At 41.1% G+C, this 18375-nt stretch overlaps 1 protein-coding gene across 1 annotated transcript in view; it reads right to left on the bottom strand.

The window, feature by feature from the left end:
* The window catches only part of AGBL1 (AGBL carboxypeptidase 1), a 267540-nt gene that overhangs the window by 112704 nt on the left and 136461 nt on the right, over positions 1-18375 (bottom strand). The window contains exons 19-21 of the mRNA XM_058847276.1: positions 17192-17321; positions 12585-12716; positions 8496-8672 (exon numbers count right to left, since the gene is read on the bottom strand). Coding sequence (XP_058703259.1) covers positions 8496-8672; positions 12585-12716; positions 17192-17321 — 439 coding nt within the window. The remainder of the gene's footprint in view (positions 1-8495; positions 8673-12584; positions 12717-17191; positions 17322-18375) is intronic.

Here is an 18375-nt window from a genome sequence, read left to right as displayed (position 1 = left end):
CAACAATCTGGAGCTGAAACCCTCTTTGAAACGTCTCATGCCAGTATTCCTCAGAGTGATTACAGTCTCTGTTACAGTAAAATACCCCACTGCCACTTTATTAGTGTGTACAGGAGAATTAATTTTTATGCCAGATATCCCAGCATGCCCAGGCATTGACTTTTACAAAATGGACTGGGGACATAATTATGAGCAATGCATTTTGCACAGGTCACCCAAGAGCTCCAAACAATAAAAAAAAAAAAAAAAAATTACATTTTTTACCATTTTTTAAAATTGCTGTTGTCTGCTGCTCTGTGATTTGTGCTGGCATCTGGTTGCTGCCCTCTCAGGCTGCATTTTCCCACCCTACCTGGCAGCCTCTGCCACGTCCATCTTGGTCCTTTTGGAGCATCTCAAACACAGTAGAACAGAGGGTCTCACTTTGCCTAAGGAAACTCAGCTGTAACTTGACAAATTGGCCAAAAAAATGTCGTAGGGGTAAATTCTGATTTAAAAAGTGTTTTGTGGGACAGTTAATGACCTGCCCTAACTTATTTGACAACTGGGCACGGTATGTCAGAATGCACCAGATGCAGACTTGGGGAATCTCTTTAGATCTTCACTCTGGACACTTTGTATATGTGAAAAATAGACCATAAATTGATTCAAATCCATCTCACTTTAGTTATTTTTACCATAGTTTTCTATGTCCTCCTTTGCTATCCATCCTTCCCCTGGGAACAAAATGCAATATGCAGAATCACAACCTTGGCCTGTCTCTGAAGACAGAGGCTGACTCTGAATTCTCACTTCTAGAAACATGGTGGGATCTCCCTAACGAAGAGTAAAACAGATTTCCAGCTCCAGACCGTGGTCTTCTTTCCTCAGCAAACATTTACAGTTCAGTTTGAAGGTAGAACTTTCCATATTAGACTTTTGCAAGGGGTAGACTCATTTGCAAATATTTAGCAGGGCTCTGCAGCCCTCCCCAGGGGCAGCTTGGGCAGAAATGTCAGTCTGAGAACTGTAGTACTTTCAAGAGAGTAAAACCACAAAGCTCTGATCTGCCCATAAATGTTACATTGCATGTCATTATTGGCTTGGCACACGTTATACAAGACAAACACAGACGTCTTTATCTGAAGGTTTGAATCTCTGTACACACATCTGTCATCAGTGATATTTTTAAGGTTGCTGCCTTGGTTAGATGAAGACAGTAACATTTATTTGTGCAGGGATTGTGCTAAATATTGGTATGTGCATAAATGGAGGCTGTAGTCAGAAAATACAATCCATAAAGATTTAGGGGATGTCGTTCAAAGCACACAAATCTATGTCTTGCTCACATGCATCTATAAATAGCTGTGTAAGAAACCCAAGGCACCAGTGTCCAGTCCAGATCATGGCCTTATAAAAGCAGCTCCTGTGCAAGAGTCCACTTTACAATTTCCTCTGCTCTAACAACCTCCTTTCATTGCAAACTTAATGAGTGCTTTCAAGTGCACGACAAAAATGAGATGAGAGAGTTTGGGGAAGCCTCCTTGTTGGGGAAAACCAACACCTTGAAATAAAGGCATCAACTACTTGAGCCTCTGCAGTCAAAGCTGTGTTTTCAGAATGTAAACCTAATAACATTCATTGAACTACTGAAATACTATAAAATAAAGGAGGAAAGTCCAGTAAACACAGCCCCTAAAACTGCAAAGAGATGCTTGCTTTTGATCTGCAGGAGCCTCTGCTTCTCTTCTTCCATGCAGGAAGGATCACTCAGCTTAACCTGTGGGTGCTGCCTACAGCAATATTTTAACCATTTGATATTTTTAAAAAATAAAATAGAACCCCGAAACCTGACACCTAGAACCCAGGAACCCGACACCTAGAACCCCAAGTCCCGACACCTAGAACCCCGAAACCCGACACCTAGAACCCAGAAACCCGACACCTAGAACCCCGAAACCCGACACCTAGAACCCCAAAACCCGACACCTAGAACCCAGGAACCCGACACCTAGAACCCCAAGACCCGACACCTAGAACCCCGAAACCCGACACCTAGAACCCAGGAACCCGACACCTAGAACCCTGAAACCCGACACCTAGAACCCCAAGTCCCGACACCTAGAACCCCAAGTCCCAACACCTAGTACCCCGAAACCCGACACCTAGAACCCCAAGTCCCGACACCTAGAACCCCGAAACTCGACACCTAGAACCCCAAGACCCGACACCTAGAACCCCGAAACCCGACACCTAGAACCCCAAGACCCGACACCTAGAACCCCGGAACCCGACACCTAGAACCCCAAGTCCCGACACCTAGAACCCCAAGTCCCAACACCTAGTACCCCGAAACCCGACACCTAGAACCCCAAGTCCCGACACCTAGAACCCCGAAACTCGACACCTAGAACCCCAAGACCCGACACCTAGAACCCCGAAACCCGACACCTAGAACCCCAAAACCCGACACCTAGAACCCCGGAACCCGACACCTAGAACCCCAAGTCCCGACACCTAGAACCCAGGAACCCGACACCTAGAACCCCGAAACCCGACACCTAGAACCCCAAGACCCGACACCTAGAACCCCAAGTCCCGACACCTAGAACCCCGAAACCCGACACCTAGAACCCCAAGACCCGACACCTAGAACCCAGGAACCCGACACCTAGAACCCAGGAACCCGACACCTAGAACCCCAAGTCCCGACACCTAGAACCCAGGAACCCGACACCTAGAACCCAGGAACCCGACACCTAGAACCCCAAGTCCCGACACCTAGAACCCCAAGACCCGACACCTAGAACCCAGGAACCCGACACCTAGAACCCTGAAACCCGACACCTAGAACCCCAAGACCCGACACCTAGAACCCCAAGTCCTGACACCTAGAACCCTAGTACCCGACACCTAGAACCCCGAAACCCGACACCTAGAACCCCAAGTCCCGACACCTAGAACCCCAAGTCCCGACACCTAGAACCCCGAAACCCGACACCTAGAACCCAGGAACCCGACACCTAGAACCCAGGAACCCGACACCTAGAACCCCAAGTCCCGACACCTAGAACCCCAAGACCCGACACCTAGAACCCCAAGTCCCGACACCTAGAACCCCGAAACCCGACACCTAGAACCCCGAAACCCGACACCTAGAACCCCAAGACCCAACACCTAGAATTAGCACAAGGGGTGGGAGGAAATAACGGAGGCAGGAAAATAAAGCAAATAGGAGGCAAACTTCTGCTTTGGGTAACAACTTAAGAAAAGGGAAAAAAACAACACCCTTAATTTGAAACATCTGTCCTTACATTAATATTAGATAACTATTTTTTTTATACTTTCCTTGCTGTTACATCTGCTTCCAATTTGAGCCACTTTGGAGCAGAATTGGAAGCAGACCTTTCAGAAGGAAAAAAATATTCTTTCTTATTCTCAGCATCTGCTTTAGAATGAGATCTCTAGAGCACTGAGGGTCAGCTAAAACCACACATTTTAGAGATGATTTTTTCTTCTTTAAAAAGAAGCTTTTGAATGCTTTTGAGACTTACTCATACTCAGGAAAAGTATAAGCTCTGGGGCACAAAAGAAATCAGAAATGGGAAAGAGTCTGTAAGACTTGCAAAGATGATCTAATCATTTTCCAGAAATGTATGCCAGAAAGCATAGAATATATCCCATTTTCTTTATTTTTTCTGTCTTCAACTATTTATCAAACATGCTTTATGGCAAGAATATTGCTGAAATCATTTTTGTTGCTGGCTGAATACTGGCAACAGGCCAAATTAAAATTATTTGCAAGTTTCTGCACCAGACTTCCAATTACAAGAACAATATAGATTTTATGGGAGAACAGAAGCAACATCATGTGACCTGCAAACTCCATCAAAACAACTCAATTTCTGACTATTAACTGTAATAAACTGCTTATGAATAAAACATACATAAAAATTCCGCACAGAAATTTGGTAAGTAATCTTCAAAAGTAAGGAAGATAAAGAAAATATTTAATTGTGTACTGATAATTATGAAGAAATAGTGTTGCAATTCAGTGGTCAATCATACATGGGTAACAATTTGGCTCATCTAGCAGAAAGAGATCAAACCAGAGCAGGCCTCTTCTGAAGGATGAGAAAGAGGGGAGGCTTTCACCTTGGCATATTGCTTTATTTCAGCCACTCTTCCATGGAAAATCACTGATTCATCACTCATTTAAATATGTCAGCCCATGCTGGTCAGGCTAGAGGGGATGGATAATATTAGATCTTATAATTAGACTAACTCTCACCACTTCTGTCCAGCAATGATTTTTTGAATTAAAAATATCAAGAGTGTCTTATGAACTGTATGACCACACTGCTCAGTGCTGAGGTCTCCAGCTCCAGTGTCTCTGCAGAGGAATGGCTTTTTCCTCTAATTGAGCCGTAAGAGAAAATTTGGGTTATTCAATTCCTCTGACTTAGAAGAATTAAAAAAGAAAAATCTTATTTCTCAGCTCTTCCAAAAGCTTCCTTCAAAGAGGGATCCATACCAGCAGTAAAATCTCCTTCAGAGGATATTGTCGAGACACCTGCTATAATTTTAAAACTCACTTGTTACTCCTTGTTGTTTATAATCCATTTGAAGCAAAAACTAAAATCTATTTCCATTGGTACTCCAACTCCTCCATCAGGCACACCATGCCAAGGAAACTGCTTTTCCAACATAACATGTACACACAGAGCATGAAGCCAAATCTTTTAGCTGTATTACCAAGACATATGGTTTGGAACTCAGCTGCACACCCAGGCACTAAAGGTATTAACTTGGAGGATAATGGATGCAATAATGAATGGAACAGCACAATGGAATATGCTACAGAAGGCTCCTAATTAGCAGGTGACGTAACAAGGAATCAGGAAGAATGGTGAAAGAGTGAGACATGACAGAACAGTGATTCTTCCAGGGTCATGGCTGTACCTGTACTCAGAACTCCTCACAGCACAGCCTTGTATTCAGACTTTTCAAAACCAAAGATGAGAAGAGGGCTCTGCATCCCACAAAAGGGAGGCAGCAAATGAAATCAATTTAAGCTGGAGTGGTAAAATCTCCAATGAGGGACCAATGCAGACAGTCATCACATGAGCAAAAATGATAAGGGGGTTATTATTTTACTATTGATATTTTCTGGTTTGACCACCAGGCTGCAAACCAGCAGAAACAGGAGGGAAAATTCCTTGTGAAACTTCATTACTTTGTTTTTAGCAACTTTCAAATGGAGATAGGGCTCCTCGAACAGTGATTTGGGTAATCCAGACAAGATGAAAAAGAGTTTGGATATTTTATCACCTTCTTTTCTTGTTCCTAGGTTGAACAAAACCTTAGATAAGATCAATAGTTTCTTTAGTTTTATGTTTCGCTTCCTTAAGGGTAGTTGGCTTATTGCATTTCCATTGATCACACAGACAAGGAGATTCGTCAGACAAACCATCTCTTTTCTCCTTTCATTTCCACCCTCCTCTCCATTTGAAATCAAATGACTTTTAAAGGAAGCCGAGGTCACTACTGTTTCTCATTTACATATCAATAGTACCCAATTCCTGCCTCATCTTTCAGCCACTAAAGTATTTTAAGATTTCAGTCTAAGAGAGGAGGGGGACACATTCCAGGAGAAAAACTCACAGCTTTTCTATTAGAAAAACAAAGTTCTGGTTTACCTCAGCCCTTCATCAACCTGTGGTGAGATGAAGTACACTCACCAGCCTTGTGCAATTAATATTTTAACCTCTTGTAGCCTCTCTACAGTTTTCTTGTTCTTCCTAAATCCTTTGGACAATCCCCATCAGATGCCTCTGTGCAGCTCCAAGTGCTGTACCTGTGCACACAGCCAGCAAAGCAGCTGCTTCAATTAATTCCTTGCTTGAGTTGAAAAGGAAAAAAAAAGCTTGAAAGCTGGAAAAAAACCTAAAGACCAGGTTTGCTGCTCTCTGATAGAGGTCTCACCACTGATTCACTGAATGATACTGGACATGGGAGCCTCTGATGCATTTAACAAGATGTTTTAAATCCTAGCTGCTGTTTCTACTGTACTTCAAGGTGTAAAAGTAAAAAAAAAGTAAGGTTGTGCCTGTCTGGGGGAAATTCTGGATGTATCTGTACAGGGAGATCAGTCATATGCAATTAAAAAACTGACTCAATGATCCACAGTTAAACAAATCTTCCAAACCAAATGTCAGAAAGCCCCAAAGTTGATATCTTCTGCCTGAGCATTAGTGTCATTCTACTGCTTAGACACACATCCAACTTTGGGGTCCAAGAGTGAAGAACTCATGTTGAAGCCACTAGAAAAACATGACCTCTTATGTGATTAATTTCCAGTTTACAAGAATGATTTTAGGGCTCCAAGATACTGATGAATTAGCTTTGGCTTGATAGATGGAAGCTGAGGATTAAATGGTATTTATGCAACAAAATCTTCAGTTCAGTCTGTCAATTCCACACTCTTACTAATCCACTTGTAAGAGCAAGCAAATAGGACCAACTCTAAAGACCACTAAAAAGAAGAGGAAATAGCTTATAAATATCTGTTTTCTGGAACAGATACTGGATGTATTTATATGCAGCTCCAGTATAATCAACATAAAAGATTATATTCTTTTTCGATACTAACAAGTTGGGTACTGAAGGCATTAGGAAAAAAATAGTGGGAATACTTTAAATCTGCCTAAATCATAGAAGCTGCAAGAAGTGTTTGTATTATCCTTATGATAGAGAAATGGTGAAGGAATTCTTCGTAATGGGAATATTCATGTATCCGCCATCTTTGAAATAAATCTTAGTTCTAAACAGAAAAACCCTCAAAAAACCAGACAAGAATATGTGACCTCATAAACACAACCAGGTGATCCAATTAAGATTCAGATTTTCAGTGGATTCATAATGGAAATTTTAGAACTGCTTTACAGCTTTCAGACTTCCTTGAGAGTCATGGGAGCACTGGATTCTCCCACCAGTCACAAGCCCTCATATGTGAACTTGCTCTGGTCCTCAGTGCCTGGTGGTGGCCCTGATCAGTGTCAATAAAGAGGACAAGAAAGAACATAGAAAATAATTTCACACATTTCAAGAGATTTCTCTTCCTACTATTTTAAGCATCTAATGACACACATGAAGCAAGTTTGGTTAAAGACCTCACAGATGCTGATGGAGAACCAGTCATTAGATATCAATAAAATCTGATGTGCCACTGGTTTTAGATCTTACTGTGGTTATCTAAGAAATCAGTGAAATTCTCCTCTACAGAGATCATTTGGAGCTCTGTCATTGATTTCAGTCAAAGTAGATTTCCCCCCACTGTCTAAAAAGATTCAAACCCACTGTCTTGACCTGTGGTGCCTATTAAAAAGCCATTAGCACTTCTCAGGAGTAGAGAGTGTTAGATATAATTGCCCTGGGCATTACACTCTCTTGATTTTAACTGTCTGCAGTTTTTTAATTCTGCCTTTCCTGTCCTGGAATTGATGTGTGTATAGCAGAGCATGGTTAAAACAGCAGCTGAATACTTCCTGCTACATTCTACAGAGAGGTAAAAGGATTAGTATAGAGCTTACAAAGATAATAATTTGAATGTCTTATTAATTAATTGTTATTTGTAATAATGGCTCTTTCCTTAAGGGTCTTTCAGGATCCTTAACTGCTTATTAATGTTGTACAGATAAGGATTGCTCCCTAGTGGAAGAAATGAGGTGGAATATAGAAGCCTTTCAAATAAAAGCAACAGGTTTGGAATAAGAAAAAGCAAAAAAATTAATCATTTGAAGGAATGGAGAATTATGATCACTCAAATAAAATTACCAGACTTTATCCTATATTAAAAATTGCCAGGAGATCTCCCAGACTGATGCCTGGTACAAGTACAGCCCTTCCTACCAACCTCATTTGAGATGGAATTTGGGCCTGTCTAGTTCACAGTCTCAGTCATAGCTTAAATTCATTGACACCTGTCAAAATTACCCTTAGATTGGCTACCTCTGCCTGTCACAACAGGAAACTCCAAATGCTGGATTTTCAGTGGAGGCTCTTAAATGTAGCCATTTGGGTGAATGCTCAGGCAGTGAGACTGTACCAATGAGTATTACAGTTAATTACCTTAGAATTAGGCTCAAAAATGTCCATATGACCTGCCAGAACTTTTACTACATGACTGTGAAAGAAAGTCCTTTTAAGGATAAGTCCCTATATATATATAATCTATATCCCCAAAACACTTCTTTCTCCACCTCAGTGCTTTTGGCTGCAGACTGAAGTTTCCTTTTATTTCCCTGCTGAATGAAACCTCACAGAGGGACTCTACTTTCTTGGCATGGAAGCTAAAAGAATGCTGGGTAAAAGAATGAGATTCCCCTGAAAAGAAATTCTGGCTTACATGGGTCTGGAGAGAGCACACAGGGCTCAGCAGTGGCCATCTCCTCCAGCCAAGCTCACGAGATGTGCATTAGGAGGGTGGCAGGGGGTTTTTTGGAAGGGTTACTCACTCTGTAGAGTCCGTGGCTGCAGCTGCAGTAGGTGCTTTCCATGGTGTAGCTCCTCAGCACCCCCATTTCCTTCCACACCACCACACGGGCTGTGGACGCCCGGGACTTCTCCACCAGGAAGCTGCAGCTGTTCATGACAAACGCTGGGGCCACTTTATCCAGGATTTTGGGAAGAGTCTGTGAGAAAATGAATAGCACAGATGTGCACGTGTTGGTATCACACACACACATACAGAGAGACTTGTGTTTTAGTGAGTCAATAATCAAGTTTATCCATGGATACTGAGAGCTCCAACCAGTGCATTACCCCTACCCCATGTGAAACCCTCAGATTCTAACATTTGTTTCATTCCAAAGACTAAAATGCAAAGTTTCTGTAGAATTGACATATCTCACTCAAAACCAAACATTTGTACACCCAATAGTTCGGGTGAAGTGCTGAAATCAGTTTTGTTCTCAAGCTGCTTCAACCAACCTACACCTTCCTGTTGAGCTGCCAAGAGCCTCAGCTCAGTATCTGACATCCCAATTCTCCCCTCCACAGTTCTATTTTATCTCCTCCCACCATAAATCCAGGGTCTGACAAGGGTTGAGCCATGGGAGGAATTTTGTCTGAAGCTGGTATAGAGCAGAGAAAGGGGATCTGTTCTTGCAGAACATCACACATAATTATGTGAAAACAGAGCTTAACATTTACCTAATGTGCACTGTGAAACAAACCAAAATAGTCTCTTCCAGGTCAAAACAATGTATTTTTTACAGTTCACTTAAAGAATCAAAGAGTAATAAAAACACAGACAATAAAAAGTAATAATAAAACAAGTAAATATTACATCTTAGCCCTGAGTGGTTTTCTTACTCTCAAAATCACATTTCCCGACAAAGTCTATAAACACGCCTGAAGAATCAAATATTCCATCAATGAAGAGGCAACAATTACTTAGTCATTACAGAGGGCTAAATGTGTTATTTTTGCACTCTATAAAAATAGGTAACAGCTACACAGGGCACACCTAGTGCTAAAGAATAGGCTGGACTGTTAGATTCACACACACACACACATGTGGGTTATGGCTGTGTGTGGTTGAACTTCAGTGCTGCTACACCAACCACAACATGTGCCAAAACACCGTCTGATCCACCTAGAGGAGACTGAGCAAAATTAGAACATTGGTTATTTCTTTTATGACAGTTTTCTTTAACACCTGAACTGAATGAAATCCTAGCAAAGGCGTTCCCACATATGGCTAGCGGAATTTACCCTTCAATTTCATTCAGTTTGGGTAGTGAGAACTAACCAGCTACTTTACTTTCCAGTAACCATCAGCTTCACCAGCTAATTCTGAGGAATTGCAGTTCTGTTCTTTTGGGCTTTACTTCACATCACTGTATGGGAATATTTGGTTTAAAAGTGAGTGAATTACATCTTTTCCTAAAACATGTTTGTTATGAATAATACATATTTGGGCTAAACTACTTTGCAATATCTCTTGCAAACTACTTAACCATACATATATTTCATTTATACACATTTCATTTTTCAGTATATTTTGGCTGCAGCCATCACTGTCTCCTCCAGTTCCATAAGGTCCATTTTCAGATGAAAAAACTGAGATAGAGAAAACTAGAACAAAGCAAGAAACTTCACTTTAAATCTGAGACCACCTCAAGACTCAATCTTAAGTCAAGATCTCCCATGTTTTACTAAGAGCTGCAGCGTTATCTTTTCTGTGGGCACACTGAACAGAGAAACCTTGAAAATTCACTTCTTGCTTTTGATAAAGCGTCCAACATTTCTGCACTACCTGCAGCCTGCTACTTGCTGCACAGACTTAACAAAATTGTACAGCTTCATGCACAGCTTCTAGGTTTTCCTGGATTTTGACTAAGAAGGAAGTAAAAAAAAAACCACAGCAGAATCATATAGCTCAGGTATTTATAAGCCTTAGCACAACCATGAGACCCAGTTAAAGTATGTGTGAATGGTATATGCCTTTATCTGAACCCACACACAAAATTCTGTAAACTTATCACACCAAATACAGGAATCAGAACCCTAATCCAGTTTCACTTTTTAGAGAAATTCAAATTATATGCATAATCAATCTTTTCCTTTTAATTAAATAACAATACTGGCAGGTAACATTAATGTCTCTGTACACAGCACTCATTTAGAAGCATTAGCAAACCCGAATTTAATATTCTTTCCGTTTTACCAGCTTTCACTGGATTTCACACTAATGGCTCTTTCTTTTCTATTGATTCTCCTCATTAATTATCTTTCAATAATATATTTTGCGTGAAAACACGTCCCTTTAAAGGATGCTTTTATGGTCGTGCAGCAGTGTGACTGCTGGATTTATCATGTGTGACAGCAAAGGAAGCTGCTCCACTTACGCTGGACCTGTCCATAAACCTCCAATCCCATTCAAAAATAATGGAATTATATTTCTTTACTAATGTCCCTACAGAGATTGCTGTCAAAGGGGCCTGGAATGTTTATCAAAAGGTTGGGATTACAATGCCAATGCTGTGCAAGTCACCCAAGGCCACCAAATATTGAAGGTGAGGAGGACTCTGACTGTACATTGCCAAGGGCTACAGCTGAATCTATAACATATGAGGCAAAGGCTCTTCCAAAGCCCATAATTTTCTTGAGGTATTTGGTTTCTGTTCCTGTGGAGAAAAATCAATCATGGAGGCCAGATTAATTCCCATTACCTAGAGGAGGCAGGAGAGAAACCTGTGCAAACAGTGGAAGGCAGCAGGTCTGAGGCAGGGCTGGGGATTTGCCAGGTGGAATTGTGGATGTGTCCCCATTTCCCAGCTAAGCAAGGACAGTGTGACCCATAGGCTGGATCTGCAGCAGGCACCCACCTCTCATTTTGTGCAAAAACAAGGATTTGAGCCACAAAAGCCTTTTGGCTTCCTCTGGGCCACTGCAGAGTATTCTTGGATAGCCTTGGAGCCTTTCTTCATTGCAGATTCAGGTCAGGCTCCAAATGCTGACAGGAACATTTGAATTCTGTCTGTGCAGCAGCGAGCCCTCCTCAGCCTTTGCGAGCCCCCGGAATTCAAACACAGCCAAAGATGCCCTGGCTGTGGGAACCTCCCTGCTCTCCTCAGGAATCGATGTTTGCCACGGGGACCCCTCACAACCAACGCTTTTTCCTCCTGTAAAGTTTCAGTTTTTTTCTGTGCAGCTCCACAAGATGAGCATGGAAAACATGACAATCTCATGGAAGAATATTGAGTATTTATGCTGAAGTAGAACAAAATATACAGAGGCATAAACTGACAAAGATTTTTCAACCTCTTTGAGGTTTGAGTGATCCAAGCTGTAACTCCATAATCAGTTCTACTGGACCTTGTAAAATTATTTTTTTTTTCCCTGAAAAATCTTATTTAATAGGAAAATATAATTTAAACCGATTAAAAAAAAAAATAGAGAGAGATGAGAAAGAAATCCAAAGAAGAGTCTGATGAACAAGACATTCCCATGGAACAGAAATAAAACAGATTTTAGAATTTGTTCTAATTCAAAAAAAAAAAAAAAAAAAAGGTTCCTAGGTATGACACCAAACATTTGTTCTGGAGATAGCTTCACTATGACAGGTTTTTTTGGCATCCATTGAATTATCTCATTTTTTCAGTGGGACCAGGAGCATTTTGTGATCAAGACATTCAATTGAGTAGGACTGTGGGACACCATCTCCTTCTCAGTTAACATTACATAATTCTGATTTATTTTCATATTATGGGTAGGATGGTGAGGACAAAATTGTATGTATATTTAGAAATTATAAAACACACAAAAATATGTCTGTCCTATTAGCTTGTAGCCAAATATTATAGCACATCATTTTACTGAAATTAAATAAATAGCAAATACACCATCAGTAGATGGGTCCTTAACATCTGGTGCATTAAGATATTACATGTGACTTGAAATTTTCTGGACCTTTATTCCCTAGAACAAGGAAAGTTTGCACCCTATCACCAAAATTTCTGAGGTGACCTTATCTTAAATATTTTAAATATATTAGCACATACAGGCTGCTAATTAAGGAAGGAACCAGGTGGACCTACCCTGTAGCCAACATCTTCTGTGACAACTGCTGTGTCAACCATGCAGCCTGCCTGCCACAAGGTCTCTTTAATGCTGCAGCCATAGAGAAAGACATTCTTTTTCTGGGAGTGCCCATGGTAGTCACAGAACACCTAAAGAGAGGAAAAAACAAGGCAAAATGTTGAACACTGGAAAGGTTTCTTGGTTCTTTACAATAAGCAGTATTAGACTATGGCAGGGAGGTGTAAATCTGATTTTTTTTTTCTGGTCTCTTCAGAGTAGCTTAGACTCTGGGCCATGCCTTTGACCTGTGTCAGACTTCATTACTCTCTTGTATCTTGCTTTATTTATTTGATCTGACATGATCTCAGGGGTCCAGAGTCAAGCCTAGTGCACTTCTGTCTGCAGCAGAAGTAAACATGACACCTGTGCAAGAATCCATGGCAACTCAGGAACCTAAGGGTTCATGAGAATTCCTAATACCACAACAGAGCAATTTGTCAGGCTCTTTCTACTTCTAAACTCCTAAAGTCCAGCTCTATCCTCATGAGATTTGAAATCTATGCTTTCCCAAGCGATTAATCATTGCTTTGTCATCTTTAAATTAAAAACCCATGCTACATAATTTCCAGGAAACTATAATTGTGCAATTGTATTGTCAGATCTTTGCATGAATTCCTGCAAGTCAAGCACAGAAAATGACCCATATTCAAGGCAAATAATCTCATTCCACACTAATCTACCTGTCTATCCAATCCATCTCTCATGTCAGCTGTCATATAAACGAGGTACAAGGCACATTCCCAGTTTTTAGCGGAAGTTTTGATTGCCTTTATAGGCAGATATTGATTCCCATGGAAATGAAAATCACAGTTTAATGACCTGAGAGGTAAATATTGACCCAGGTCTTAAAGAATAATCAATCTCAGTGCCCTCTGAGATATGAAGTCGATGTACACATGGCTGTTACATATATTCTCCATGTCTTCATCAGGAATATTCAGAAATCTGTCAATGAAAAGATACAAACCTCTAAAGAGAAGGTATTATTTCACTTTAAACCAACAGCATGCACCGTAAAGTGGAAAGGAGTTTCAAGATTTCATTGAAATGGTTTTCCAGGACTTATGTTGGAGATGAATGTGTGTGGGAAGGTAGAGAAAAATGATGGATCCACACAGAGATGGGGGAGAAATATGGGGTGCAAAAAAATAGAATCATAGAATCGTTTAGGTTGGAAGAGACATCTCAAATCATCAGGTCCAATTATTAACCCAGCACTGCCAAATCCACCACTACACCCCAAGTGCCACAACTGCACGTCTTTTAAATACCTGCAGGATGGCGACTCCACCACTGCTCAGGGCAGCCTTTTCCAATGCTTGATAACCCTTCAGAGAAGGAATTTCTTCCTCATATCCAACCTAAACCTCCCCTGGAACAACTTGAGGCCTTTTCCTCTTCTCCTGTCAATTGTTGCTTGGGAGAAGAGACTGACATCCACTCACTGTCAGCCTGTCCCTCTGCAGAGCCCTCCTACCCTCCAGCAGATCAACACTCCCACCCATATTCTTACCTAAATACATGCACAAGAGGGGAGAAACAGATGGAGAACAAGAGCTTCTTCCACCAACTGTTAGGGCAAGACTCACCCTAGTTTGCTTATTTACCACAGGAACTAAGTTTAGCTGCAGCACGTCAGGGAGTTTATTTATCTGGGAATTGAGCACATACATTCCTTCAGCTCCTCTGACACCAGAGAGGCTGAGGCACAGAATAACCAGTCAGATGGACAACTGTACACATCCCATATCTTACATGCTGCTGCTTCCTTTGCTTTCTGACCTGCCAGCTTCCCTTCCCACACCACCACTCAGCTCCAGATCTTTATGTGGGGCTGCAGGTTCCACACCTGGAGCATGTGAACAGCCACCCACCCAGAAACAACTCTGATCCACACACAATTATCCAGGAATGCCTCCTTCCAAAGAGCTGCATTGGTTAATTCTCTTAATGACAGACATTCTTCCAGCTAGTTTTTCATCTAAGCTATCAGCAATACACAGTCATATCTTAGGTTAACCACAGTTACCACCTAGAATGTATTTCTATGAATATCAAAGAGGATTTTACATCTTTTGTCTGATTTCAAGGCAGAGAACTCAGCTCAACTGGGTATCAATTACCTGCCAATTTGCAGAATTACAACACACAAAAGACAATATATTATCTACCTAAAATATTATTAATCAGAAAGCACACAGGGATGATCAGAGAGTGGGGCTGCCTGATAAGTAGCAGGTCTATAATTCTGCACCTTAAGAAGCCTGCAGACAGGTCCTTAGTAACAGATCTGGATTGAGACTTCTTTATTGGTAAAGGATTACCAAAGCCAGGTTCTGTAATTTGGCAGCTGCTTCAGGCCATGGAATCTTTCAGAGTGTCACCAGCTTCCACAGTAGAAGCATCAGCGCCACCGAAATCACTTTCTTTCTATTTGCAAGTTGCAGAGTGCTACATTTTAATTTATTTGACTGGATACTGCAGTCACTCCAAATGTTTATATCAAATTATTCTCTATAGCACATCCTTCTGCCTGATTTTCACACCACAGGGTAGCTTATGTCTCACCATTCAGCCAAGGCTAAGAGATATCTTGAAGTCTGAGCACCCAACACAGAATTCTTCCTGGGATATGTCTGGGCAAACATTGAGCAAACTTGGCATCTCCTGTGCTTTTTCTTCAGCCTGTCCTTCCATATGGCTGGGACACAGACACACAAACCAGTCAGACTCCCAAGCTTGCACTCACTGGGATATGACTCAAAGACATGCACAGTTTTTAAATCTATTTAAAGTTATTTGCCAGCACTGATCTGAAAGGTAAGGACTGCCTTCTAGCTCAAAAACAACCCTCCTTATGAGTCACAGAACCAGGTACCTTTTAAAATAAAAGAAAAGCAATTTATAAAGTGGAAAGCAAGAAACGCTGTTGGAAAACAGAACTTTCTGAAATTTCTTCTCTTTTTTGTGTCAACTCTCTGTCTTAATAACATTGTGACAGGACACTAAATGCCAGTTTTGAGGTAGACATGCTTCTAACCATGTTTTTTTCCTCTCAATGAGTACATTCTTGCAGGCTGTTCTCGTTTCCACGCTTGATTTAACGCCTTTGAGAGGCAGCAGACTCTGCTCAGAGCCTTCTGGTCCACTGGAAGTTCCTTTCCCCTTTTGGAGCATTAGAGATGAGATTCTCTGCAATGTCCCAGTGCCCCAGTCCCTTGGTCTCATTAGGGTTCCCCCAGCCAACAAGGTAAGCAAAAAACCCCCATCATTTAACAGGCTGCTTTCATTTTAACACAAGAATTAAAGTGGCCTTGCTGTGAAGTGGCTGAAGTTCTTTGCTCTTCTCCTTCAAGCTTTTAAAGATTTTCTTTGCTTCAAAGAAACTGCACATCCTGAGGATAAATTAAACCAAATCAGTTCACAGAAATCATTTGGTTATCAGTGAACTTGGCTCCATGGGATCTTAGTGGTTAAAAGAAAACCCAACAAAAACAAACAAAAAAAACCCCAAAACCCAAACTCTCTTCTGGAGGGAAAAGACATTTTCAATGTATTCTTCAAAGGAAAAGTAAAATCAGTTTATGCAGTCTGTGAGTGAGGGAGATGGCAGGATCAATAGTCTCCCTTCACTCAACAAGGATGAAAACTTGCACTGAGTATTTGACTTTATGCACCTGAATATGACAAGGAGGGTCATGTATTAAAGGAGGCCAGACAGCAAATTACAGGGTAAAGCAGGACATCCTACACTGCTCTGAACCAAAGGAAAATATTGATGATGCAATTTGCAACTCTGAGCTGAGTTTTAACAATACTTCTCAGCCTACAGAGATACATTTCAGGGCTTAGACAAAAACTAAATCACTTCAGGAATTCTTTTAGAGAAGCTCACAGACATTTTCACCTTGTCTGGGGCTTTCCTCACCAAACCCAGAGGGACTCTGGAGCACTTGGACATTTCCTGCCTGGCTGTAGCTATCACCAACAAACCTGCCAGTCCATGTATCCCCATCTGTTTGTCAATTTTGAAGTTCCTTGTGGTTTTCTTCCTGGGGTCTCAGAACTATCTTTTCCTTCTGCTAGGCAACTGAGCAGATGGGATGGATCCCAGAATTTCTGGTAGCCCCCAAACCCAGTCCTTTTCTTCCCATTACCAAAGCAGCAGGGAAGTTCACACACCCTGGTTTTGTGATTGAATGGCCTTTAGCACAGTCCATTTAGACTAAATCTTCTAGGAATTTCTCCTAATGCTTCCATGAAGATAGCAATAATCTGCTAATAATATTTAGCTTAGTTGGAGTATTTTGAGGCTATAAAGAGCTTTAAGAAATTAATTTTCTCATTTTTATTACAGGTATACAGAGATTCTGAAATTTAGAGTTGCTGGTTAGAAGATTCAATAAGTGATAAATACTCAAGAGTTTCAAAACAATTCCACAAGATGAAAGTGTAACAGCACATGATGCTCCCAAACCACTCCAGCTCTGTAGCAAGACTCTTCACAAAAGTAAAACAATCAATCCATTCACAGAATCACACAAAAATCCTGGAAGAGACTCACCAGAGGAGCCCGGCCAATGCTGCTCAGGTAATAGAGGAGACCTTTGGCATGGTAAATCGTTGGATGCAGCTGGGAACTGGGGGTCAGCCACTGCCTGTTGAGGTCATCTCCGCTCAGTGAACAACGAAGGCTGAAATCAGGAAGCAACACATCACAAACTGGCAAAACAACAGCTGATTCCAAAGCATTTCCAGTCCTGGCAAGCTGTGGCACAAGGACAGGGAATGTCCATAGAACACAGATATAATGGTTTTGAACACTGAGCAGTGGTTTTGAACACTGGGCTGGAATGAATCGCTAATCCATATTATACTTTTCAGGTTCTTATAGTATATTAATTTTACAATTTCCTTCTAAGGTTCATATAATTGTTGTCATGCAAATAAATGCAGTTTTTCACTTACCTCAGAAGGCACAAATCAAAAGACCACTTAGAAAAAAAAAGCCTTCTGAAACATTCTAAATTCTGTGCTATGAAATTCATGCAGCTTGCATAGAGCACAAGCTTCTCAAAGCCCCCAGAGCAAACAAGCACATCCAGCTTCTACTCACTCTAATTGAAGACATGCACTCAAATCTCATTGACCAGTGTGAAAAATGAATGTACTTAAATGAGATGTGCTGGGTGTCTCATTTAAGCTTCTCTACTCACAAGAAATGTCTCTATCTAAAGCCCATCAAGGAGATCATGATGCCTGCTAGAGCATTATGTAGAACAATTACCCAGCTTCACTGCAAAGGCTAGATAAAAAGCTAAATAAGAATCCCAGGTTTGCACTGAGGAAACGTTACCCTTAGTTAGTTAAAACATATTCTGTTACTGACTCAATGATCAGTGGAAGATTGTGCAGATACTTGACCATGTGGAGCAGTACAGCACTGTGCAATTTTGAAAAGCTCAACTAATCTCCCTTGTTAGTGACTGTGTAGATCAGAGCCTTACACTCTTCAAAGGATTTGCTATAATTTGGTTGATAATTTTCAACTCACAATGTGGTGATAAAATTCAGGAATCCACCCTCCAGCGCATGAGATATTTTGGTAGGTCCTCATCATCTCCAAGTTTGGAGAATACCTCCAGTGGCACTGTAAAATTGGGGTGCATCTTCTTCAGAAAAGTTTAAATATCCTCTATGTTGGATGAATTTCTAGCTACAGAGTTGCATCCAGCTTGCCTGCATCAA

Source organism: Poecile atricapillus, chromosome 11 (genome assembly GCF_030490865.1).
Source record: "Poecile atricapillus isolate bPoeAtr1 chromosome 11, bPoeAtr1.hap1, whole genome shotgun sequence".
In the NCBI taxonomy this organism is placed as follows: domain Eukaryota; kingdom Metazoa; phylum Chordata; class Aves; order Passeriformes; family Paridae; genus Poecile; species Poecile atricapillus.
This window is presented reverse-complemented; position numbering and strand designations above follow the sequence as displayed.